Source organism: Gymnogyps californianus, chromosome 17, assembly GCF_018139145.2.
Source record: "Gymnogyps californianus isolate 813 chromosome 17, ASM1813914v2, whole genome shotgun sequence".
In the NCBI taxonomy this organism is placed as follows: Eukaryota; Metazoa; Chordata; class Aves; order Accipitriformes; family Cathartidae; genus Gymnogyps; species Gymnogyps californianus.
The window spans coordinates 16,992,419-17,018,237 of NC_059487.1; the positions used below are offsets into that span (position 1 = coordinate 16,992,419).

A 25,819-nucleotide genomic window follows, 5' to 3' on the forward strand; every position below is an offset into this window, starting at 1 on the left:
TCCAGCTCTCCATGGGGTGCAAACGGTCCCTGCCTGCAGCAGCAGCAGGTGCTCAGTGAAGCGGACCTGCTGCGGCACGGGTTTGGCTCTGCCAGCTGCGTTCCATGGGGCTATGTTCTCGCTGCGTGCTCTGCCTGCTCTGCTCTGCCTTCGCCGAGTAAAGGCTGGGAACAGCCCGGGCTGCCCCCGAGCCATCGACCAGCCCCGCTGCCCCCCGCCCCGTCCCACGGGCCTCCGGTCCGCTCTGCGCTCCTGGGCATCAGCTGATGCCATCACAACACAGACCCACCAAAGGCACCAGTTGTAACCGGTGGCCTTGGGTGGCAGCAAGGGCTAACGAAAGCAAGTTAGGGTTTCTCACCCCATGCAAGCAGACCCCCGAGTCCCCCCACGCCCAGCAGGGCTGGCGAAGGGGCACCTGCCTGGGCTGGGTGGCTGCAGCAGGGCACCGGGGGCAACTAAATCAGCGGGTGCCCTGCACCTCCAGCCCTGGCACGGGGCTCTGTCACAGGGCAGCCATGCACAGGAGGAGACATCCAGCACACCGGGAACAAGCCCCGAAGGCAAAACTTCTGGGGCCCTGACATGTCACAGCTCTTGGGCTCATGATGGCTGGAGCTGGGTGCGGGAGCTGGGTGCAGCCAGGCAGGGGCGAGGGGGGAGCACCCCTGCGGCTCCCAGCAGGGAGAGCGGGGCCGGCCGGACCCTCCCTGCAGCCTGCAGGACGGAGGTGAGGGAAGAAGAAATGATTTAAGTTACTTTCATTTCCCATTGGAGAAGCAGCACGACCCGGCACAGGAAACCCGCTGCAGCTGATGCAGGCAGATCTCATGCTGGATCCAGGGAAGTCCTGGTTGCCAGAGGCAACATCCCTGAACCAAGCGCTTGTGAAATGCAGATATTGCTCAAGCACAGCTGCCGGCATGGCCATGCCCCGCAGTGCTGCAGCCCCAGGAGGCCCTGAGGGATGGGGCGAGTGGAGCCCGGGGCATCTGTGCTGGAGGAATCTGGCACGTGGAGGATCAGGGCTGGAGAGATCGGGGCTCTCGGATCCACTCTGCCTTTCTTCCCCGGAGTTTCAGACTGGGGCACATGCAGGCTGCCTGGCAGATACACAGCAGACGCCCACCAGACTTGCACGCATGGTGGCTGCGGCACTGCAGTCATTATCAGCTCTCGGACCCAGGGCAGGAAAACAAGGACACAGCAGCCCAGCAGGACTCGTGCTGACGGTGCCTGCCAGAGAGGGAAGAGCCATGTCCCCCCGGCACCTGGACAGCATTCAGGGGCTGCGATCCTCCTGTCAGTGCTGGCCCCAGTCCATCCCTGGGGGCCAGGAGCCCATGGGCAGAGCTCATTTTGCGCAGAAAGAAGAAGCCAAGAGCAGAGGAGAAGGTTATGAGGCCAAATCCCCACTTGCAGCCCCCACGGTGCCATGATCTTGCTGCTGCCTGTCGTCAGCGCTTTCCTGGGTCTTGCTCGGTGTGGAGGAGAAGCTCCCCAAACCCTCCTATCCATGACACCACATCTCAGCAGGGCGATTTCAAAACAATATTTAAGACATTCAGGACGAGCATTGAGGAACCAGAACCTCTTCCATGAGGAGAAATGAAATTTTAATAGGGAGCAGCACAGAGAGGAAGCAAAACCAGAAAGTCTTCCTTCTGGGTTTGAGCAAATTTTAAAGTTGAACTGAAAAAACCCTTCAAGCAGCACAAACCCTGACCAAACACTCCCATGTTTGGCAAGGAACAGCTGAAACCACATCTAAAGCTCGATACGCGAGCTGGTCCCGGTAGTGCTTTCTGCGAGGGATGACAGCAGGGGGTTGAGCGTGAAATCCTGCCCTGCCCGACCTGACCCTTCACAGGGGAAAAGGCTTCGCCTGACGGGCTGCTCTGCCAGTCCCGGCAGCGCAGGGGCTGCTCCACTGGGGAAGGACTGGTCCCCCCGGGGCCGCCAGAGCTGGACTGGCGTTTGCTGGGCTGTATGTGCAGGAAAGGGCCATCATCAGACGGGAGCCAAGAGGCCGGGAGGGCAGGGAGTTGCAGGAGGTCCCTCTCCTGTGCTGCCGGCTGTCCCCCACCCAGGGCTGCCGGTCAGGACCTGCTCCCTGCTGTCCCCAGGCCACCCCCTGCTCCCCAGGTCAAGGCTTCTTCTGGCCCCACACACTCAGCACGTGCCGGCAGTTCCCGATCCTGCCCACAGCTCTTTCCGCATCTCTTGTGTGATGCAATGGCCCAAACCACCCTGCAATCCTGTGCTGGGGCTCCCCGGGGGGACTGCGGGGGTCGGGCTGTAGCTCTGCTCCATCCCCAGCAGCCGCCAGCTTGGGTCCGCTGGGCTCGCTGCCACACCGAGCCCCTTCCCCGGTGAGCACCCGGCGAGGGCTGGCTGCACCCCAGCTGTCCCCGGGACGGCCTCTGGCAGATGCAGGGCCGTGCAGCAGGCGTTATTGCTCCTTGGGCTGCGAGCAAGGACACCCAGACACGTTTGCTTTCTGCAAGGAAATCCGGCAGCGTCCATTTCTTGCAGTGCCACAACCACGCCGGGAATTCCCTGGGGCCCGGGCGGTGCGTGCTGGTGCCAGAGGCATCGCTGCTGCCGCTCATCAGGCTTTCACTTGGAGCTGCAGGGCAGAGCTGTGGACGGGCAAACGCTCTGCTGGGGAAACACCGGGGAAAACCCGGGGGACTCGGCAAGGAAAGTGAGAGCAACTTGGCTGGTTTTGGAGGGAACTTGGAGAAGTCCACAGCCAGAAATAAAACCTCCCCCATCCATTTCCAGCCAGGACAAGTTCACTGCCACCAACAGGACAGGGCTCTCACCAGGACCTGTGGCCAACATGGTTGTCCCTAGACCTGCACGGACTTCACCCAAAGCTCGGCAAAATACTGTCAGCATTGGGATGCGGGGGAGCTGCGGCTCCTGCCCGCTCCCATGCGTGCAGGGATTGCTGCCAGCCTGACCCTGCCTGCCATCACCTGCAAGTCCCTGACAACCTTTGATACAGCAGCATCTAAAAATACAGCCAGGGGACGTGCGGGGGGCTCCTCCGCTGTTGTTTTCCCAGCTGCAGGATCAGCGTGACCTGGCCCCGGCTGCTGCTGGAGCTGAGCGGGCTCTCCGCCAGCGCGGGGTCGCTGCTGACGCCAGCCCTGACCGCTGCATCAAAAACAGGCAAACGGAAACACTCGGGAACCCGAGAGCTAATAAAGCAGGAGCGCTGCGGGGCACGGCGAGCAGCTGCGCCCGGCAGACGAGGACCCTGGGTGCAGGGACGTGGCCACAAGCGACGAGGCTCCCAGCAGGAGCCCAGCCCCAGAGACTGTCCCCGATGCTGGGCTCACCACCCTCGCCCTCCCTCCACCCCAACATCCCGGCGACGTCCTGGGGTCCCCCCGGGACCAGCGCCGCAGCCAGCATGCCTTCTCCCTCCGCTGAGGGCTGCCATCGCCCCCAGACAGGCGGGCTCCTCTCGCAGCACGCCAGCTCGTGACATGAGGTCTGGGAGCCTCGTGGGAGACAAAAGGGGATGCAGAGAGCCGAGGGGGATGATTTTGCAGAAAAAGTAAAAATAAAAATGCAGGAATGGTGACCTCAGGCAGAGCCTGGGGGGATCTGAATGGTGGCTCTGTGCCGGCAGAGGGGCAGGGCAGGAGGCCACAAGCAGCCTGTCCCAGCAGCTGCTCGGGACAAACAGGACATGCAGAAAGGGAGCAAAAGAGGAGGGTGAGCTCATGGGTCAGGGGCCCTGGGGTGGCAGGGGCACCCGGGAGGCCCCCAGGAGCTCTGCCTTTTGCTGGGCAGGCTTGGTCCCCAGCACCCTGACTCCCACCTCCAAGCCTTGCTGTCTCAGGGCGGCAGGAGGGCACGGGGAGCTGCTTTGGGGTGCTGCAGGGATGCAGGGCTGGATCCAGCCATGCTGGGTGCATTTGCAGGGTGGCCCAGTTGAGCACAGCTGATAAGAGCACCCCAGGGCCCAAGCAGGGAGCTGCTGCCCTCAGGCACTCCACAGTGCCGCGGTAGTGGGGTCCCCCTGGGCTCGGCTTTGCATCCTTTCCCTCCTGCTCACCAGTGCCAGAGAGGGATCCTACCTGCTGGTGCCGGGACCTGCTCAGTCACACTGCCTTCCTCCCCACCCGCAGCCTCCTCACCCAGCCCCGGTGCCTGTCAGAAGGTGCATGAGCCAAAGCAAGTTCTTGGGCTCATTTCAGAGGTAACCACGCAATTAAAGAAGGTCAGAGCATGAGCTCATACTCCCCTCGCGCTCAGAGAAACTATAAAAAGGCTGAAGCAGAGTATGCGAACTAACGCAACTAAAGGAGCAATTGGCTGCTGGTGGGGAAGGGAGGAGCTGGCCCACCGGGCCCCAGTTTGCATTAGGGGTCCAGGGCAGACGGCTTGGACCGGGTTTGAGCTGAGGACCAGCCCTGCACGGAGCTGTGGCAGTGCCTGTGGGTCCGGAGCCACGCGGTGGGGTGCAGCTGGGTGCTCCAGCCCCACTCCCCACGGCGAAGCCTCTGCCCACCCGGCACGACCGCTGGTGCCTGAGCCCTTGCAGCACTCGTGATCTGTACCAGCAACGAAAGGGCTCTCGCTAGCTCCCAAGGAAATGGGAAGCAAACGCAAAGCCCTCCCTGGTGCCGTCCTCCCTGCACACAAGCCAGCAACCCAGCTGTACCTCCTCCCGTCTCAGCTTGTTTTCACAGCGTGTCCTTTGGCTGCTCGCTAATCCCTGGACAAATATTCGTTATCAAGACTGCCCCGGCAGCTTGCGGCCCACGCTGTGGCCGTCCCACCCATCCCCGGTCCTGTCCCCCATCCCAGCACCGGTCCCATCCTTGAGCCCGTGCCCACGAACCCGACGGCTTCAGCCTGAGCAGGGAGCGGAGGGTCTGGGAGCACTGGACACCGCGCCCGGGGACTGAAGAGCTGTGCCGAGCAGCAGTGGTTTGCGTTAGGATAGTCCAAATCTGTGGCTTTGGCTCTTACGCTGATTGTTTTTGTACGACTTCTGGTTGCTGAATCACACAATTCTGCCTTCAAGTAGGTACTTTCCATCGTTGAAACATCCCAAAGAGCCGTAAGAGACACTTTTCTTCTGCTGTGCTTTTAGGCCAGTTCAGAAATGAGAACTCGGAGCTGTGCTGAGTGCTCTGTTTCGGAGTCCTGATGGTCCGTATCAGCACGGGCCTGTGCTTATTTAAAAAGAGGGAAGCTGCCACAACTACTACATGCCTGCATCTATGTATGCACACACACACGCACACGCAACTTTGCATTTTCCCGGTGCTGTGAAGGATTGCCCCAGCCGGGAGCGGGAGCTGCCCGGAGCTGCTCCGGGGGCCGGGGGGGGCGGCGGAGCACCAGGGGCAGGACCCGCCGAGAACTGCCGCCCCCCCTGCCGCCCCCCGCGGGGCTTTTTTTTATCCGGGGGTCTTGCACACCCTCACACCCCCCCCCCCCCCGGCGGGGACGGAGCCGGCGCCGCCTCCGCCCGCCCGCCGCCGCCTCGGGGGCACCCGGCGGGGGGGACGGAGGGACGGGGGGGCTCCCCGGGAGGAGCCGCCGCCTCGGGAACACACGGCGGGCGCTGCCCCTGGCCCCCCCGGCCCGGCGGCGCTGGCAGCCGCGGGAGCGGAGCCGGGCGCTCCCCGGGCCGCCCCCCGCCAGCCCCCTCCCTCCGCCGGCCCGCCCCGCCGCGCTCGCTCTTTCTTCGCCTTTTCTTTCTTTTTCCTTCTTTCTGGTTGGGTTTTTTTTTTTGGCTTTTTTTTGTCCCCCAGGAGAGGCGCGGCGGGCGGAGGGAGCCCGGCGGGGCCGGTGGGGCCGGGGCTGCCCGCCCCCAGCTCGGGGAGGCGCCGGCGGCCGGGGAAGAGCGGCCCGGGGAGCGGCGAGCCGCGGCGGGCGGGAGAGCCCGGGCGGGCGGGCAGCGCTCGGCCCCCCAGGAAGGAAGAGGGAAGGGACAGTTGGTGCCGCCGGCCCCCCCCGGCCCCTCTGCCACTTCCCAGTAAACATGGTAATTCCTTCTGCTTTCCTATCCTTTCCGCTGACCTTCCCGGCGCGCTGCCGGCCCCCCCCGCGAGCACCTGCGGGCCCCCGCGCCCCCCCCCGGCCCTCCCGAGCACGGGGTGGGCGTCGGGAGCGAAGGCGGAGGTGGGGTGCGAAGGCGGAGGTGGGGTGCGAAGGCGGGGCGCGAAGGTGGCCGTCGACCGCTCGGGCAGGCGCGTGCGGGGCCGCTGCCCGCGATGCTGAAACTTCCCTGCAAAGTTTGGCAGGGGGATGGGGTGCAGCAAGTGGGTGCTGCTGCGCGAACCATGCCTGGCGTGCAGGTACGGGACGCTCAGCGGATCATCCCTGGGCTCGCCGGCTCGTTTGCCGCCACAGCCGGCACGCGCTGTTGCCCCGGGCCCCCCGGCAATGCTGTGCTGAGCGCTGGCCTCCCGCTCCGCCGGGCTGGGGCTGTTCGTTAGCGTTTGCATCGTGCCCTGCCAAAGTTGCTGACAGCGAGAGCTGCAAGAGAGGGAGAGGAATTGTTATTCAGGGCTGGTCCCAGCGCTCAAACCTTGCTTCTTCCTGAGCAGGAGGGAGAAAGGAGACGGGGCTGAGTCACCCTGTGGCTTTGGGTACGAGTTAAACAACTTTACAGCACCAAAACACCAAAGCCCAGCTCGTCTTGTTGGTGTAAACCACTTTAAAAAATATAGGTATTTGGGGAGAAATATCAATCTCTATTTAACAGCACTTTGGCTTATTAAAATGGAAATAGCTTTGCAAATGTAAATCTCCTTATGCTCCCTAATGCCTTTTGTTTCGGTTCTGCGCTCCCTTGCAGCTGGCGGAGGGACGTGGGCTAATTGGCTGCTTTCGGATTTCTAACGGCTCCCCGGCCGGCCTGGCCTCAGCCGCTGCACCGTGGTTACCCCAAAATCCTCCCCCAGTGATGAAGTGCTTTGTGACACTCAATGAAAACATTTTTAGTCATTCCAGGCCAAAATGTTCCCCAGCACAACGCAGGCTGTGCCTGGTGCCTCCATCAGTCAGTAGTTCTCTCCCGACGTTGGCTCACGCAGTCCCCGCTGCTGGATGAAGTCCTGGCCGTTTTTATTCCATTGACAGGGGAGCGGCTTTGTTTATTCAGTCGATCCATCCTCTGGCGCGTCCCTTTGCTCTGGGGTTTTGGTGGCGATTTGGCAGATTTTCTTTTTTCCCCCTGCAGCAGGGCTGTCCCCTCCCGCAGACACCCCGAGTTTATCCAGTCGGTTTACCCAAACTCTGGGCGTTTCTCCCCAGCCGCCAAGGTGCGGGACCAGGCAGGGCTGGGGAGCTGGGCTGCCTGTGCCATGGCCGGGGGAGGCTGCTCTTGGCTTTGGGGGGACGGTGTTGCGAGAGACGGTGGGCCTGGGATGGGGCTGCTGGAAGCATGCGCCTTCGCCCCGTCGGACCGTGGTCTGTGCCCCCCCGCCCTGCAGAGCCCTCCCCGGCGGCATGGCCGAGCCGGGGAATGGCCGGGTTTGGGGCTGCCCATCGCCCCGCGACGCAGCCTGCCTGGAGCAGAGCCCCGGCAGCCCTGGTTGCAGGGGACCTGGTTTCTCTTTCTGTTTTCTTTTGCGTTTTTATCAGTGCCACATGAGCTCGGCCAGTAAGAGTTTAGTTCGGTTTCAAGAGAGCTGGTTTTGGGACGTGCCAGGGCTGTGCAAGGGTGACTCTGGGCAGCGGGCTCTGGCGAAGGCAAGCGCAGGCAGGGCAGGCAGTGCTGGCTCATCTCTCGTGGCAGCATTAGGAGCTGGACGGATCCCCCTTTGCTGTTACAGACGGCGGCTCCTCACCTCCGTGCTGGGACGGGGAAGGAGCCGAGCTCGGTGGTGCCAGGCAGGGAGGTGGTGGGCGCCTGGCCGGGCTCGATGCCTGGGAGCAGGCGGCTGCGCCGGGCCCCGTGGGAGCAAGGCGGAGCAGGGAGCTGGGCTTTACCCTGCAGCGGGGCTTTTCCAGAGCAAGGTCTCCCATCCCTCCTAGGAGTTGTGCAAAGTAAAACCAAGCGTGAGAACACCGGTGGTCCAACGGCAGAAAGCCTGGCAGGGGAACGCACTCGCAGGTCAGGGCACCAAGAAGGGACTTGCTCTCCTCCTGCTCTGCCCAGGCCCCATGGCTTCTCCTGCCAGGCCCAAGGGCAGGAGATTCCTGTGCGGAGACACAGAGAAAAAGTCAAGGAGAATTAACCAAAGTGTGACTACGAAGTGCTTTAGCTAAAGCGCATTAAAGCTAATTAAGCTGAATTAACTGAGGCCACTTTGTCTCTGTATGGGCTCCCAGGCCAGGGATTAGCTGCCTGAGACTAATGCCCACCTTCAGCTAATCCCACCTTCAGCTACTCCCACCTTCAGCTAATCCCACCTGACTTCCTGGGTGCCCATGCAGGAGCACAGGGATGACGGTGAGCTGTGGCTGCCTGAGGTGCAGGACCTGGCTGCTCCCCCGGCTGCCGGGAGGATGCCCATCCCTGTGGCGGCTCCCCACCGGCTGCCTGCGGCGCTGGGGTCCCTCCGCCGTTACATCTGGAGCCCAGCCCCAGGTGACGGGCTCGGCTTTGCCATGGGCTGCAGCCGTGGCAGAGCTAGGGGCTCCTCAGTACCCGGAGGCTGGCAGAGGTAGCACACTCCATGCTCTGCAGGAGGAGGAGGAGGAGGAGGAGGAGGAGGAGAGACGTCCCGCTGCAGAGCGGCAGATCCCCGGCCGACCAGGCTGGGCCTGATCCCGCACCACACAGAAACCTGCATCTCTCCCGCAGCAGCGCTGTTTCCAGCAGAAAAGGTGCCATTTGCCCACCCGCCCCCAGGCGCCGGCCCCAGCCTCATGTGTTGTTTATCTGAGGCTCTCCTGCAGAAATACCCCGCAAGGAGTTGGAGAAGTCTCTGTCTTTCCCACTCGCCGATGGGCTCCTTTTGGCAGCCGTGTCTGTCGTCACCCCCGCGCTGGCTGTAACGCAGCTGGGATTTAATGGGAGCCGTCTGATGGCTTCCCTCCATGTACCCGCTGCGCCAGCGGGTCTGCGCAGCCCACGTCTCCTGCAAAGCTGGGAGAGCAAACTCAGAACCGCCCGTTTACGTGTGGCACAAAACCGGCGTCCTCGCCCCGGTCTGGAAGCGGCGCAGGGGAGGGGGCTGTAACCCGCTTCCCAGAAAACACTCGGAGGACTAGTTTTGAGTTCAGTGAATTCAGTGATGAGTCTGAACCAAAACACTCTATCCGTCTTCAGATGTTTGTCCTTCCTCCCATCCGCTGCATTCCTACAGCGAGCTGCTGAACCCGGCACATCCCCACGCTCCATGTCTGGCTCGGCTTAACCCCTTGGTTGCTGCGGCTCCTCCGCCTCCACACGGCCAGCGTTCCGAGCCTTGGGGCTCATCTCAGGCTCCTTAAACTGCAGCCCAACACTGGGAACCGGACCTGGCCGTGCTCGTGCTCCCCGGCTGCATGATGCTGGGTGTGCTCTACACCCGGTTCCTCCCCAGTTTCCAGCCCAGGAAGGTTTGGAGCACCCCGAGCCTGGTGGCGTTGCCAGCGTGGGCATACCAGGGACCCGGCGGAGGTGCGGTGCAGCGTGGGATGGTGGGCACAGGCACCGTGGGGGGTGACGGTGTCCCGTTGCGGGGCCGCTCTCCCCACCAGCGACGCTTTCCTCCCGCAGGACGCCGGGTCGCTGGACGCGGCGGTGCAGAGTGCTCTCCAGTCCCTCTACCCGCCCTTCGAAGCCACGGCCCCCACGGTCCTGGGCCAGGTGTTTCGGCTGCTGGAGACCAGCTACCGGGGAGATGGGCTCCGCTGCCTGCTCCAGTTTCTCATCCCGGCCAAGCGCCTCTTCGAGCACGTGCGGCAGGCAGCCTGCGTAAGCCCGCACGCCCCCCGTGCCGCGGTGCTCCTGTGTCCCGCTCCCGGCCGTGGGGGGTTTGCCAATAGCGTGACACCCTGCGTGGCCGTGCCCAGCTCCCCGGGATGGCTCCGGTGCAGAGCCTGGCACATGCAGTCCCTGCGATAAGGGCAGGCGGACTCTGGGGTCACCTCGTCTTGCCCCTGGAGAGGCCCCAGCGGGGGTTTCCCCTCTGTTAACATGGGGGGAGCATGCAGCACCCCGGGAACAGCCACAGGCTCGGGGTGGGCTTGCAGGGCCCTGCTGTGGCTCGGCTCAGGGACATCCTATCGGGTCACCGGGCTCTTCAGTCCCCATTGTGGGAAGCGCAGAGCTGGGCAGCAAGGGTGCGCAGGGCTGGCCAGGAGGGTATGGAGCTGGCGGGGGCTCTCGCTCATGCGCTGTGTTCTTCCTCCCTCCCAGGCTCCCTACTTTAACTGCATCTTTCTCCATGAAGGCTGGCCCTTGTGTCTTCACGAGAAAGTGGTCGTCCACCTCGCGCCGCTCAACCCCCTCCTGCTGCGCCCCGGGGACTTCTACCTGCAAGCGGAGCCCTGCGAGGAGCACTCGGCACGCATCACCGTCAAACACCTCTCCCACGACCTGCGCACAGTGGAGGAGACGCCCGTCCCCAAGGCCGCCTACGCGCTCCTCTTCACCAACGAGTGGCTGGAGGAGATCAACGGCGACCGGGCCAGAGCCCCCCTGCACACCTGCCTGGTGGCCACCGAGAACGGCATTGCCCCGCTGCCGTGGAGCAAGATTGCCACGCCGGAGTTCATCGACAAGCCCAAGGCTGGAGCTGACGGCACGCCCGCGGGCGCCCGGCATGGCCCCGCTCCTGAACCTGCAGCCGAGCCAGCAGCACCCAGTGCGCCCGTGTCCCACGGCACGGCGGACATCCCAGCGGCCTATGGCAACGTCGCGGGCACCATCCTGGGCTGCAAGGTCACCTCTCGGAAGTCGAGCCAGGGAAGGTACCCGGGACTGATCAAGGTGGACCAGGCTGGGCTGCGGAAGAAGCCGGCCATGCTGGCCGTGCCCAGCCTCTGTGAGATCGTCAGCCGGAACCTGGAGGGGGAGTATGTGGACCTGCTGGAGCTCTCCCAGGAGCAGCTGGACCTCCTGGCCAGGTCCCTGCCGCCCGCCCGCCCGGCGGGGCCGATGGGGGCCAGGGCGACACTCCCCTGGGCGAACGGGGGGCCAGGGGCAGATGCCTGGCTCTGCAGCGGGGCGCCGAGCTCGGAGGAGGGTCCCTGCACCCCGTGCCTGGGGAGAAAGCTGAGCCGGGAGCCGGGGCCACATGGCCCACGGTGCCGCCACCGCGACTCCTACCTGGCCGCGCTACAGAACCCGGTGAGCTTCGGCCCCGGGCTGATGGCAGCCATCCTGGAGGAGCCGGACGGCCCCAGCCCCGAGCCACCCCCTGCCACCCCCCATGAGACCCCTGTGCATCACGGGAGGGGGGTTAGCAGCCCCACGCTCCTCGCCCGCCATCCCCGCCGAGCGAGTCCCGGGGTGCAGGTGGAGGCATTGGCGCGGCAGGGCAGCCCCCGGCTCCCCCCGGGCTCCAGCCACAAGTTCTCCTTCCTGAAGGGCCCGCGACTCGGGGCGGCCCCCGGGGACGAAAGAGCCACCAGCCAGCACGAAGGGGCCTGGAAGAAGATGTCTGCCATCTACTCGCCCAGGATGGGCAGAGCCAAGCCAGCCAGGAAAGGTACCGTCCGAGCAGGGCTGCGGTGCCTGCCCGGGCGCTGCGGGGGCTTTTGCATTTCTGTGCCTCGTTGTGCATCGCCAGCTCCTCTCTCCTCTGTCCCTGCGGGCAGGTACGGATGCGGCAGCCGCTGCCCCTGCAGAGGAACGTCCCTGGAAAGCACCGGCTGCAAGAACGGTCCCTCCATGCCTGGCACCGGCACCGCTGGCCGGGAGCCGCCAGCCTGGCAGGACCTGCACACTGGGCTCCTGTGCTCGGGCATCGTATGCCTGCCAGGTACCACCAGCACCGCGAGACCCTTGGGGGGATGTTGGGAGAGGCCTCCGGAGGGAAAACGCCATGCTGCTGGAGAGGGTTTTCTAGAGGAAGGTTTCAGGGCTTTGCTGGAGGCCAGAAAGCCCCCAAGCGGAAAATGTCCTTTCAGCTGGGCAAAAAAGTTAAAAACCTAAAAACAAGCAGTCTGCTCTGAGCAGCTGCCCCGGTTCCCAGCTGCACCGAGCCCTCCCACACCATTCCTCACCAATGAAGCCGTTCAGCTTTTAGCTGCCAAACACTAAACATTTGGCTTCTTCCTTTTCCCAAGAGCTGAAAAACAGTGACAAAAACCATCTTTTTTGGGGAAAAACGTCCCCAGCAGCTCTGCCCTGGCATTTCCAGGGCCGGCGTTCGTGCCGAGAGCCCTCGCGCGCTGGCGCTGCTCCTCCGAAGGGCCGGGGGAGGCTGCACCGGGGCGGCCGCTGCGCCGCCACAGCTGCACAGTACTAACCCGGGCTGAGCCCCCCGTGCCGAGCCCGGGCAGAGCCCGCTCCTGCACCCCTCAGCGGCCGTTCCTGCTGGGCGAGCAGCAGCGAGGCGGCCGGGAGCCCCGGCCCCTCTGCGGGGTTGCTCAGGGCTGGAGCTCGCAGCCGGCGGGTGGCTGCCGGAGGGGTCACTCGCCCCTTTCCCCGCAGGGAGCTCAGACAGGCTGGGCAGGGCCCTCCTCCAGGTGACCACCAGCGGCAGCGCCTGGGGGGCTGCGTGGTGCTCAGCCGCCGAGCTGGCGAGGCTGCTCCTCTACCTCTGCTCCCTCCCCAGGTAAGGGCCAGGAGGACCTGCTAGGGACCCCCTGGCTGCTTCCCGGCTCGGGGGTCCCGGGCAGCCCCCGGGCCAAGGCGGGATGGATGCCCAGCATCCCGCACATGCTGGTTTGGGCACATCCTGCACGTCCCCACCATGTCTCCAGTCCCGCCTGCAGCCACCCCCGAGGACCCTGTGCCATGCCTCTGCCAAAGGCACGTGTTTCTGAAGGTCTGGTGCTGCCCGCGGCTGGGGCATCCCACAGGGACGAGGCCATTGCCTGCGGCTGCCAGTTCCTGCCTGCCCTCACCCTGCTGCCCGGGGGCGTGGAGCTGCGGGAGGGGGCTGCGAGCGGGTCCTGCCCGAGGGGAGGGACCCCCGCTTCATGTGCCGCTTCTAACCAGTGCAATCTGCCTCCTGCTCACTGTATTTCCCCTTGCTAGGCGAGAAGCGAAGGACGGCGGGCTGACTGTCGTGGTGGATGCCAGGAAGCAGCCGCCCTCTCCCGTCCTGTTCTCGGCCCTCCGCTCTGTCCAGGTACGCCGGGCTCCACGTGCCTGTGCCGTGGACGTGCCGGGGGGGGTCCCTGCCCGGGAGCGAGTACTGCCGCCCTTTGGGGGTCCCTCAGGGCCTCCTCTGTGCCCGCCACGCAGTGCGATCCCCCGGCTGGCAGCAGCTTCTCCAGCAGCCCCCAGCGCTGGGGCTGCAGTTTTTCTCTCACTCACAGATTTTACCTGTAAGTGTCGTGGTGCGGATTTACCGAGGTAGCTCTCGGCTGCCTGCGGCTGCACTGCAACGCACTGATCTAGAAAAGCCATGTCCCTCTTGCTGCTTCCTCCCCAGCAGCCAGTCCTGGCTCCTGACTCCCTGTAGGTCTGGCAGCACTTAAACAACTGCCACTTTGTTCCCAAAGTTGCTGATAAATCTCTAATTTCTGAGCACGTCTGCAGCAGCGCAGATCATCCCCTAACAGGGCACAAAGACCCTGTTTTCCCCAGCCCCCGAACCAAGTTCAGACCCGGCGCTTGCGTCTCTCCAGCTCCTCGAGTGCCAGCCACGAGGCAGCGGTGGTTTGGGACCGAAGGTCCCTTCCCAGCCCCTCAGGATCTGTCCTCAGCCTCGGCCCCGCTATCGCTCGGCACCGTGGCATGCCCGAAATCCCTTCAGCATCCTGCTAGCTGAGCTCACCTGGAAATCGGCTCCGCAGCAATGGTTGATCGTCCTGGCAGGGTTTCCGTGCCAGTGCCGAGACAGTGCTGCGGGAGCGCCCTGTGCTGTCCCGGGGGCCGTGGGGTCCTCCCCACCACAGCACCCTTTCCCTCTGCATGCTAGGGCTTCAGGGCTTGGTTGCAGCCTGTCCGATAAATCCTGTGCTGGCCCTGATGCTCCCCGCACGGAGAAGTGCCGCTGGTGGAAGCAAAGGGCTTTGCTCACGAGGCTTTTTCCGCAGGTCCTTTCTGCCTGGGAGCTGGTGGTTGGGATGGGGTTACAGCCTGAGCAAACCGTTTCCATTTCCCATGCCAGCGAGCTTGGGAGCCTTTTCCTTTGTAATGAGCTCACCGGCCTCAGCCGATGTGGGCAACTGAGCCCCGGCATCACCGTGGGTAACCCGACGGCTGCGCCGTGGGGTTTGCTGTGGTGACTCTTCCCTGCCTCCTGCAGAGCATCTCGCCGGGCTGCATCCAGACCGTGCTGCTGCTGGCCGAGAAGGAGCTGGTCGCCCACCGTGAGAGGCTGCCTGGGGTGCAGGTGAGCCTGTCCCTGTCCCTATCCCCTCCTCATGTCCCCACATTGTCTCCCATGGGAAGAGCAGAGCCAGGGTGAAAGGAACCTCCCGCCTCGGGGACCCTCCATCCCCTCACCTGGAGACCCCAGTTCCCCTGCTCGGGGACCCCAGGCAGAGCAGCACCTCGCTGGGGCAGGTCGCCCCTGCGCCGGGTGCAGGGTGAGGCCACGCTGGGACAGGCAGTTGCTGCCGTCGGGCTCGCCGGGCTGCGCAGGTGGGGAAAAGCTACCCCAGGGCAGCCAAGCGCTTTCCCAATTACCTGCAGTGGCCGGACACAGGCGCCGGGATAATAAATCTAAACTTGAAAGGGTTTATTGTTCTTTTAGTGCTGCTCAGTTTAATTAATGTAATGTGAAATATTAATGAGCTTGATCACCTAGCTTGGCTGTCGTGGCAGGTTATTGCAGTCCCAGCGATCTCCCGTGCATTCAAACACCACGGAGCCGCCGGGAGATGCTGCGAGCGGAGCTGCTGCACAGCGCGCTCAGCCCTGTCGGCACGCAGCGCTCCCGGGGCCACCGTGCCATGCGGGTTAACAGGGCAGGGTGGCTTTGGGACAGGAGGGGGTTATGCCCCCTGCTCCACGCTGTCCCTGGGGATGTTTCTGGGGAGGGACCTGGCACGGTCCTGCAGCGCTCACGAGCCCTGTGCCCCGCAGGTGGAGACCCTGGCGTCGCTGAAGGCTCTGGGCCGCTACGTCGACAGCTCCCAGCTGACCCAGGAGCTGGACGGTGCCTTCCCCTACTGCCACAGCGAGTGGGTTCAATTCTTCCAGGTGTCTGTTCTCACGCCGTGAGCCATCGCCTCACCTCCCCGTGGTGCCCCTCTGTCCCCACCGTGGCTTCCATGTCTCACGGACACCCCTGGAAAAGTGACAGGAAAGCCCAGGCGAGGGGAAGGAAGAGGAGAGCTCTGAGCGCAGGAGGGCAACCCCCTCCTGCCTGCTTCTGACTGCTCCTGCCTGTAGCTGCCCATCCACCTCCAGGCTCCCTTCCTCCTCGGCTGTAACTCAGTGCCCCATGGTATTCCCTACTCTGGTCTGGCACTACTCCTCCTCCTCCTCCTCACGGGCAGGCTGCCCTCCCGTCCCGCTGCTTGCCCAGCCACCCCAGCCCCACTGACCTGCTGTGTGTCCCACCCGCAGAAACTGCATCCCTTCACGGCCAGCCTCAGGCAGGCATCGGAGCTGCTGCAGAGCTGCATCCAGGAGCTGCGGAGCGCCGACGCGCTGGCGGGGACGCAGGTAACGGGCAGGTTGTAGGGCTTTCCAAAGAGCCCGTCCCTCGGGGTGCAGCCCCGGGTGCCCATCCCGTGCTGGCCCGGGAGCTGCCAGGCGAGGCCCCAGGTGAGACGTGTGTCCGACCCTCCCTCCGCAGGATGCGGCCGCGTGCATCGGGAGGCACCAGGAGCTGATGCGGAGGGTGCTGAGCAACCCACAGCTGGTGTGCGTGCAGCGCGACGGGGGGGCCGTGCTGGCCAGGCTGCGCAGGGAGGCCACCCGGCTCAGCGCCTCGGCCGACGTCAGGTAGGAGGGGGCGGCTTCGCTGGGAGAGGGTTGCCACGGCTGGGGACCCCCGGCCTCCTCCGCTGGCCGACAGAGCCACCTCCCCAGGGACAGCCTGGTCCCCATGAGCACGAGCTTCTTTCCAGCACACCCTGGAGCTGGCGCCGTGCTCCCTCCTGCCCTGCAAACACCCTCCGAGCCTGGAGTTCGCGTCTCGGACAGCCCTTTGCAGGATTTCCCGGCTGGGGAAGGTGCACGGTCCCCTGGGAGGGTCTCCTGCCCCGGGACCAGGCTCCAGGGCTGCTCAGCAAGGCCTGCAGCGAGCCCTCCAGGCTGGTCTCAGGCAAAGCCACTAGATGGGGCCAAGCCCCGGCGATGCCGCGCTCGTCCAGCAATGCTACAGTTGTCCGGCGATGCTACAATCGTCCGGCGATGCTGCAGTTGTCTGGCAATGCCGCGCTCGTCCAGCGGTCCATGCATGCAGGCAGCACTAATCCCACTGCTCCCTTCTGCTCCCTTCTCTCGGCTGGGCTAAGCTGCACTGACAGCCAACGCTTTCCCATCCCGTGTTCCCTGACATCCAGGTTGCTCCGTGGGATGGGCAGATGTCAGGGCACGTGCAGGGCGAGGGTGCTCCCCAGCAGCATGCCCGGCGTGCAGGGCCTGGAGCCTGCTGCCCAGCGCACCCCGGGGAATGCCCTCGTGTCCCGGGTGGGCTCTGAGTATGCACGAGGCGGGTGGGAAGGAGGTCTCTCGTTCGGCTCCTGACCCAGGCGCCTGCCGGGCTCTCACCAGCCGCATGTGCTGGGTCGTTGCCCGTCCGCTTGCTCGGCTCCCAGCTGCCTGCATGGCTGCACACCAGCGCCCGCTTCCAGGGAGCTGCCCCATCCAGAGGCTCCTCGCCGGAGAGCTGCCTCGGCCGGTGTCTTCATGAGGAGCCGGCAGCTCGCCCGGCGGCACCCGGCACTGACGGCCCCTCTCCTCCCCGACTGCCAGGACCAGCATGGAGTCAGCCGAGGGGCTGTACAGCCAGCTGGAGGAAGAGCTTCACGACCTGGTGTCCCAGTCCAACAGCTGCCTGGAGCGCCTGGAGTTCCTCCAAAAGGTCCGGGAGCTTGAGGCTGAGTTCGGCAAGGTGAGTTGGGTGTCCCAGGGGTGCCGCTCTGGGTGCAGCAAGTTGAAGTTGTCCTCTGCGGTGTTCCCGCGGCTGAGAATTTTGGGCACATTTCCTCGTTTTTTGATGATGAAGGAAGCCCAGAGAATAACAGGATTGCCTGAGCTTTGATTTTAATGATGAGACGACTGTGCGTAACCACGCCTGGGATGGGATGCCCCAGTCGGGGAAGGAAAGGGAGGTGCCGCGGAAGCGCTGCTGCCGGCGGCCGGTCCCGCCTGACCCTCGGCTCCGCTCTCTCTTGCAGCTGGGGTGCTGGCTGGACGGGGAGGCAGCGGCGCGGCTGCAGGAGATGGGTGCCGAGGAGTGGAGCCCCAACAGCTTCCAGGGCTCTGCCGAGCAGTTTAACGAGTTCCTCGTCCTGGCAACAGTATGTTTGGAGGGGACTTTCTGTAACACGTATCCCCTAGGGTATCTGGTAGGTGGCTCCGGCCCCTGCCTGGCGTTCTGCAGAAACTGAAAATGCCAAATTAGAAACCTTCGAACCTTGTTCCGAAGTTTGATACAGTCAGCCCAAATCCCCCAGGTTTGGAACGAGGCTTCTGGGCAAAACGGAGTGTCCCCAGGCTGGCTGGGTCAAGCTGCAGTTTTCAAGCCCAGCTTTGCCGGGGTCTTTGGGCAGCCCTGCTCTGGTGATGGGGACGGTTGCGCTGCTCCTTGGTACGCTTTGGGCTGGGGCTGCTGTTCCCAACCCCTCCTGTGCTCCGTCCTTTGCAGCCCCCTTCCTCCCGCAGGGCCGGGCTGCAGAGCCTGGACGTCCATCAGACAACAAATAACGTGGTGACAAGGATTTGTTCCTCCCGTACCCCTAGATATGGAGGCCCTTTAGTTGCACGCACCGCAGGGAGGACGGAGCAGGGTGACTCCACTCAGGACAGGACGATGCATTTTGTGCATTTTGAGCCGAGCCAGGACAGAGCAGAGGTTTTGAGAATCCCCATTCTCTTTGTCTCTTCTCACTTGCCCAGAAACATTTCCCACATAGCTTGATGACAGCGATGCTGAGTGCTGACCTGCAGAGAGCCTCACCCTGCACACCCGTCCCAGCGCAGCAGGTCAGCGCCGTTCCCCGAGTGCGGAGCTTGTTCCTTCCTGCCGTCCCTGCAGGCTCAGTACCGGCACGGCCTGGCCCTGTGTCAGGAGGCGGCTGAGGTCCGAAACACGGCTTTCCCGGAGGCAGACCCCTTCCAGGTGGCTGCAGCCCTTTTCCGGACGAAGCTGATGAGCTTCTCCAGGCAGGTGGAGCGGCGGCAGGCTGAGCGGGAGCTGCTGCGGGAGCTCAGCCAGTTCTCCAGCAAGGTGGGTGCGTGGGCTCTCCTGCCACAGGACCCGGTGCCGGCTGGGCAGCCATGAAAACAGCCGCTCTTGCCTTCTTTTCTAGATCACGGGGCTGAAGCTGGACTGCGGGCAGTGCTCAGGCCGGGTGAAGCACGGGGAGGGCCAGGCACTGCAGTGCCTGCAGAGCTCCTTCCAGAAGCTGTCAGTGGAGTTCGCCCTGGAGAGGCTGCAGGAGATGAAGGCTCAGGTGCGCAGGATGCAGAGCAGCCAAGGGCTAGCAGCCTGGACCGAGGCACAGCGCAAGTACCAGGAGACCCGGCAGATCCTGGAGGAGATGCTGGCAGAGCTGCAGGAGGCCTGGGGAGCGCAAGCCGATGGGCAGGGAGACTCCTTCAGCCCCCCCGGCTCAGGGTCTGCAGCCCCTTGCAAGGAAGCCCCAGTCTGCAAAGCAACTGCCAGCCCCGAGCCAGTGGTGTTGGGGAGCCGGGGGGTGGCGGAGCAGCCGGAGCCCAGCACCGGGGGGCTGGCACAGCCCCGGGGACCAGGACAGCCCCAGGCCAGCAGCGTTCCCGGCCCCGTGCTGGGTGCGGAGCCGAGCTCCCCGCAGCCCCGCTGCCAGCAGGGGCCGGAGGGTGACCGTGCCTTTCACCGCCACATCTCTGCTGATGCCTCCCTCCCAAAACCCGAGAGCGGAGCCTGCCTGGGAGCTGCAGGACACCTTGTCCAGGAGCGCAGCCAGCCCCTTCAGAGGCATCCCTTCACCCTGCCTCCCCGGGCGCGTTTTCCAGGTGCTGACCCGTCGTGTCCCACCACTGTGCCCCACGGGACTGTGTCAGCCCCCGGCACGCACGGTCCACCTGCAGATAAGCGGGCAGAAGCCACCCAGTACTTCCAGGTCTCCAGCCAGAGCAGTTTCTCCTCTGAAGACTCAGACTCTCAGAACTCCACCGAAGAAGCCCCAGCAGCGAGCCTGGCTTTGCCCCGGGACTTCCAGAGTCCCAGACCACCTTGCCCCTCCGAAAAGCCCCCCCAGATTGTTTACCTGGAGAACCACCACACCGAGAGTCCAGCTAAAGCAAATGCCAAGTAAAACCAGTCCCTTCCAGTTAGGGGCTGTTTCCGTCCAGTTGTGGAAGTCTCGATTACCAACTGGACGGAACGTCCCATGCTCGGAGGTGGGACACTGGGACCCGTTGCCCAACCCTCGGTCCCAGAATCCTTCAGTTCCCCGTACTTAGCACTCACCCCGCTGTGGAACAGCAGTAACCCCATCACCAGCCTCACGAGGTTCGTTAACAATCTAGGTGTGTTGCAATCCTCGCCTAAAGTGCATTTATCCCTACAAGCGCCAGTTTTGCCTCAGGACAGCGGTGAAGGTTCCCGCAGTCAGCAGCCATGCTCGGAGCATCCCATGGGAGAGCAAACCTGTGCCGAGGTGTTTCTGCCCGCCGGCCTTGCCGCGCTCCCCCCTCTGCCGGGCGGTTTTACCGACCCCTGCGCTGCTGCTGCAGCCCTGGCCAAGTGACAATGAAGGACGGGCATATTGTTCGCGTGCACTCGTTAATATGGGACTAACGTTATTAATGTTAATAAACCTGAAGAGAATAACGAAAAGCCGTGTCCTGCCCACAGCCAGGTGCTGGGCTGCTTGCCCGGGCTCCCTGCCGCTGCCCCAGCCTGGCACCAACAGGCAGCCGGTGCCACCGCGAGAGCCTCCCGTGCCCCCTGTGCGGGCACAGCCTGGCTCTCCTGCCCACCGCCAGCATCTTGCTGCCGGTAGGATGGTCCTGCTCAAACCGCTGCTGCCTCGTCCGTGTTGTGCCCTGCCCTGCTGGCCCCCGCCGAGCCGCGCGCGCCGCCTGCTTGGGCACCTGGGAGCCGGCGAAGCCAGGCAGGGGCCGGGCTGTCCGGGCCAGGGTGCTGTGCCGCCTGCCACCCCAGGCAGCCGCATCATGAGCTAATCAAGAGACATCGTAGAAAAAGCAGTATCTCACATAGAGGCCGTTCCAGAGGAACACTCTCCTCCTCCCAGCCGCGGCGCGGTCATGGCTCGCGGCCCTGCACCATGCTGCGCCTCAGCAGAGGGCACTTGCCCGTCCCAGTGCTTGTGAGCATCACTCGTACCCCCCTCAGCCTTGTTTTTGCCAACTCCCCAAGCCAAGCCCCGCTGAGCTCCTCTCTGGAGGCTGCAGTCCTGGCCGCCCCCCACAGCACTGCACTGCTCCTGCCCAGGTCATTAATGGCAGCGTTAACGAAGGCTGATCCCAGCCTGCTCCCCAGGTGCTGCCCTGGGACCTCCTGCCCATCGCCTCTGCTCCCAGTCCTACCTGTTGTCCGCTCTTTCAGTTCTTTTAAACTCCATCTTCTCCAGCTCAAACACTAAGTTCCCTAGTAGCACTTCCATCACCGCTTCACTGAAATCCCACTAGCCGAGGTCTATCCCATTCCTTTTGGCTTAAAAGTAATTATCATAGAGCAACGCTGGGGGAGGTCTGCGCGATCCTTCCCGGGTGAACCCAGCCGGCTTTGCTCCATTCTCCAACTAATGCCACGTCCTGAATGTCACTGAGGTCACCCCAGCCAGGCCGCTTTTCCTACCTCTTCACATTACGATATTTACCTGTGCCCAACTGGCCCTGCATGGAGTTTAAAGGGCTTCAGAAATCCCCTTGCTGCGGAGCTGATGTAGCGCATAAATTTGGAGAAGGAGCAGACGGACGCACCTCCCCCTGCCCCGACGTCCCCGCGAGCCACCCGGGGCTGGCTGTCCCCGCACCGTCCCGCCGAGCGTGCCGGCTCCCCGGCCCCGCGCACGCGGCTGGCGAAAGCCGTGCCTGCCTGGACGGTGCCCAGCTCATTGCGAGAGCCAAAAATCTCTTCTACCTCCAAAAGCATTTAAAGCCTGCCCTGACAGGTCCCTCACTCAATTTTCTGCTCTACCGACAGCTGATGTGTTGTATCATCCCGTTATACGCTCGCCCCCGCAGTGCGCTGAAGCAGCAGCACGCCTTCCAAAGTCCTCTTTGGATACTGATTTTTGCCTGTCGTTTCACAGAAGCCTGTGGCTTCGGAAGTCCTCGCTATCAGCGTGCGGCCACGTGCTGCTGAGCTCAGCCTCCTGCGACCCGCACAGCACGCACGTCCCACCCCGGGCTTGTGCCGGTGCCTTGGCGGGCTGGACACACCGTCCACGTTACTCATCTCCCTTGGGAAAGGCAGACTGCGCGCTGGTGACGAGCACTGCGCACACCATTGCCGCCACAGGCACGCCGGCTCCCGGGCAGGGACGCCTCTGCGGGGACCCGTGCTACGGCAAGGCAGCTCCGAGCCCGGTGAGGGCTGGCAGGGATGGCTGGGACCAGCCAGGGTCTGCTGGGGCCGAGCTGCCCAAAACCCGGGCAGCTGCCTGCGTCAGCCCAGCCGGCATCGGCGGGTGTGGAGGGTCCCCTCCCCGCCGCTCCTGCTTTCTTACCATGTCCAGGAAAGTAGTAAATAGACAAGTATTAAAAATGAACCGCTGTGTAAATTGAACAAGAGCAAGGAAGAGGGATGAGAATATTATTACTGAAATAATATTGCGCAGAAGCGTTGGGGTGATGCCATCGTTGCATATAAACCCCTCGCTGCTACGCTGTCACGCGGTGTCACCTGGATAAGCATCTCCCATCCACAGCTGAGGCTGCTTTTTATCGCCCTGCAACGCTCCCAGAGTCACAGCACTGCCAGGCTGTGAAGAGACAAAAATGCTAATCAATACTTTTGTCATTTTTGGGATTGATTATTCTAATTAATTCTGGGAACTGTTCAGCCCGGCTGTGGACAGATAGCTGCTCGTACACGGGGTGGCAGCCGGATTGGGATCTCGTTTATCCCATCTTATAATTCAAGAGATGAAATCTCTCTAGCAGCCACGAGTAAAACTTCGTATTGATTCTGAAGTGCTTTGCTTGTTTATAGGAATAACACCTCCAGTGCCCCAGAAGATGTTTTATGCTTTGCTGTTCCCCTGCGCCATCTCCAGTGGTGATACGAGGTCAGAGGCTGACATGACCCAAATCCCTGCAGGGTAGAAGTGGCAGGGACCGAGCCTTGGGCTTCACAGCCCTATGTTGGGAAGTTGCCTCTTTACTTAACTGGGGCAAGCAACGTCTATTTTAGGTTCCACATTGAAATGAAAGAGGTGCTCAGCATTTTTCATTTATTTTACGTCTGTTTAAATAGCCAGTTTCCTGGGAGCCCTTTGAAAAGGCACTCGAATGCGTGCCGCTGTTCTTTATCATCATCACACATGGAGCAAAGCCAGTTTCTGCATCTCAGCATCGCCTGACCTCGCCTGGAGAGGTTTTGGCATCAGGACCCAGGCTGTGCAGCGGAGCACCCCCTCACCCCCATCCCTGCGGGCTGCCGGGCTCTGGGGGCTGTGACTCCGGGTCTCAGGAGCAGGCTGGGAGGGGACCGGCTGCCCCAAAGGCTGCGAGGAGCCGGAGGTAAATCCAGGAAGACCTGGAGGTGGGGTTTAAGAAATAAACTCGGGCAAAGCAAATGCCTGGAGGCTGGGGGAGAGAGAGGAGTCAAGCCAGAGACCAAGGGGCACGGATCCCGCAGCAGGACAGGTGCTCGGGGCCATACCAAGCCCCTCTCTTGCTGCACATCGAGATGGGGGTCTGACGGCGCTGAGCCGGGGCCGGGCCAACCCAGTGAGTTGGGGGCATTTTCTAAATTGCCATTTTTGAGCAGCAGCAGCAGCAGCAGCAGCAGCAGCAGCAGTGCGGCAGCAGTAATAGGGATGTCTGCAGCGTGGTTTTGAGATTCCTCATATTAACACCCTAATTCCTCAATAAAATGCTGGGGAGAATCAGGGAAGAAATAATTACTGACATGAATAATAAATGCTTCGTATCTGCGATGCCGTTCCCTGCCCGCTCCGAGCGCTTGGCCAGCAGCGCCGGCGGGTCCCTCGGGGACGGGCGGATGCCGGGGCCGGCAGGGACCTCTGAGCTGGGCCAGTGCTGGCCGGTGTTTATCTTCGCTCAAGCCCGTGCCGTGCGGGAGCACCCGAGGCGGTGGGATGCCCGAACCAGCCAACATCCCCGGGGCGGGAAGGTGCTGCCATCAATCCGCTCTGCTCTGCCCTGGCGGGAAGAGCCTTTTTCTCCCTCCTCCACTGCCTTCCTTGGCTAGGAAAAAGTTGGGACTTTTTAAATTTTAGTTTTTAGGTTAGGGAGAATAGCACTTCCCATGGAGAAACAGAATCATCTTCCAAAACAGATGGAATTCAGATTCTTCTGAATAAAGCAAACAATGGCTTTCCTGTTGTTTTTCCAAAAGAAAAAGGATATTTTGCAAATCCTGAGATTAACTGATAACAGAAGGGAGAATTTCCATCCCCTCGCTGGAGGGCGAATCGTTTCCTCGGAGGAGCCCTGTGCTCTCGGCTGCCCTCGGCCCCCACGGCTGGGCGGGCACAGCTGGATGCCTCCTACCAAAAAGTGTTTTTGCAACATTCTGCAAAAATGTTCTTATCTCTGCTGATCCTTCAGCGCGTGATTTATGACTCCAAGTCTGACCAATTAAGCTATAACCTTTCCAGAAAGGCAAGTGTGGGAGTTAATCAATGTCTCTTTCCCACCCATGAAATGGCAAAATCATTTGTCAGGGGCTGGCGGGGGTGTCCGGCGGGGCCGGGCTGGCGGGGGTCCGGCAGTGCCGGGGCGCGGGGCACCGCAGCCAGCCCAGCCTGCGGAGGGGAGCTCCCGCAAGGCCCAGAGAAATACTTTTTTTCCGAAGGAAAAAAGGTAATAAATGTTAGCTGCAGAAGACAAAACCAGCCTGGAGACAGAGATGGGCCGTGGGTCAGGCAAGGATGCCAGCCCCGGGGGGTCTGCCCTCCTCTTCCCTGGGCAAGGAGGAAAGCATGGATGATGGGTGGCAAGGCAAAGGCACAGGGACAACCGCAAGTGGGACAACACGAGCCCCTCGCCCGGGACCTCCAGCAGTTCTGGTGCCAGCGGAGCTGCCGCAGGCCCATTCCCGTTACGGCAGCTCCCGGCATTAGGGCTTGGCCGCAAACAGCCACGGGCGTTTTGAAGCACAGGATGGGGACTTGGCCCACGCCACTGTGGAAATGTGGTCGTGCCTGGATTTGTCCTCCTGGGCAGCAACCGAGGCACCGGGTCTGGTTTCAGCAGGTAAACACAGATGGAGCCCTTAACACAAGAGGAAGCTGAACGGCAACACAAAGCCATGCAGCTCCATCCTCGGCTCTGCGAGGGTTTTGGAAGTGGCAGCAAGCAGAGGTGTCCCAAAGCAGCTTCGTTATCTCCAAGCTCTTGCTCCGACAGAGCAAACTCGGGTCTCGCCCGTCGTCGAGCCGAGATGGCTGGTGCTCCTGGGGAGCTGCAGCGTGGCCACAAAAAAATGAAAAAAACCAAGCAATACCAAAGGAAAACAGAAAGGGTGAAAGGCAACGCCAAAGGGTCAAACTCCAAGGGCTGAACGTGACTCCAGTCTGGTCTGAGCTGGCCAGGGCAAGGCCAGCCCGGCTGCTTTCCAAAACCCCAGCTGTGCCCCATCCCAAGGGACGGCTGGGAAACGCGAGCGTGCCGGTGCTTGCCCAGGGGCCTGGCGGACGCCCGCCCCCAGGAAGCCGCCGAGGGGACAGACAGGCGCAGGCGACCCCCTGCATGGGGGAAGCGCATCGCTCGTGTGCGAGTCCTGCGGAACCGCGCAGCTTCAGGCATTTAAACCCGGACACGTGCACTCACAGAGCAACACAAGCACGCTACGCACCGAAGCCGGGGCCGGGGAGCACAGACGCCTTTTTTTCCTCCCACAAACCCCGTCGGAGCCTATCTGCAGTAAGGGTGGTGGAAGATTACTGGGGACAGGCGCCTCGGAGGAGCAGGCATGCTGGGGGCAGGAGGGCTGGGGGGTTTCCAGCAAACTGCTGGGAAATTACACTGGGAGACTGGAATTCAGCTTGCAACAGGTTCAACCAGTTCAGGTTGCAAAACACCATGTCCCCCCCCACTCATGGACTCCCACATGAGTCCATCCCGTGCAGCACCGCAGCCCACCCTCCTGTGCCACGGGACCCTGCCGGTGGCTGGGACCAGCCTCATGGCCATCCCGGGGCCACTGGCTCAGAAAGGCTTGTCACGGCTGGAGAATCCATCCATCTCCCCTGCACACGTTGCTGCTGCCCGCCCGCAGGTCCCATCGCCCCGGGGCAGCGGGAAGGGGCTGCCCCATCCCCAGGGAGCCCTGCCAGGGAAGCCCCGTCCTGAGCAGCCGCACAGCGGGCGGCAGGGAAACCCTGCCCCAGCCCTCCGGCCCCCCCGCCGAGCTCAGAGACCGAATAAATCAAGAGACATGCGAGAGGTTTGTATTTCTCCTCTTTT

The 25,819-nt window shown here is 62.9% G+C and overlaps 1 protein-coding gene across 1 annotated transcript; it reads left to right on the forward strand.

Annotated features, from left to right (window-relative positions):
• Positions 1-6,317: 6,317 nt before the first annotated feature.
• KIAA1755 (KIAA1755 ortholog) lies at positions 6,318-20,013 on the forward strand. Its single transcript, XM_050907622.1, is given in 15 exon segments — positions 6,318-6,332; positions 9,689-9,886; positions 10,331-11,624; positions 11,734-11,772; positions 11,775-11,897; positions 12,572-12,695; positions 13,121-13,214; positions 14,340-14,426; positions 15,122-15,238; positions 15,608-15,706; positions 15,840-15,988; positions 16,964-17,102; positions 17,389-17,511; positions 18,249-18,440; positions 18,523-20,013. Coding segments are annotated over 15 exon segments (3,780 nt in total). The 3' UTR covers positions 19,510-20,013.
• Positions 20,014-25,819: the final 5,806 nt, after the last annotated feature.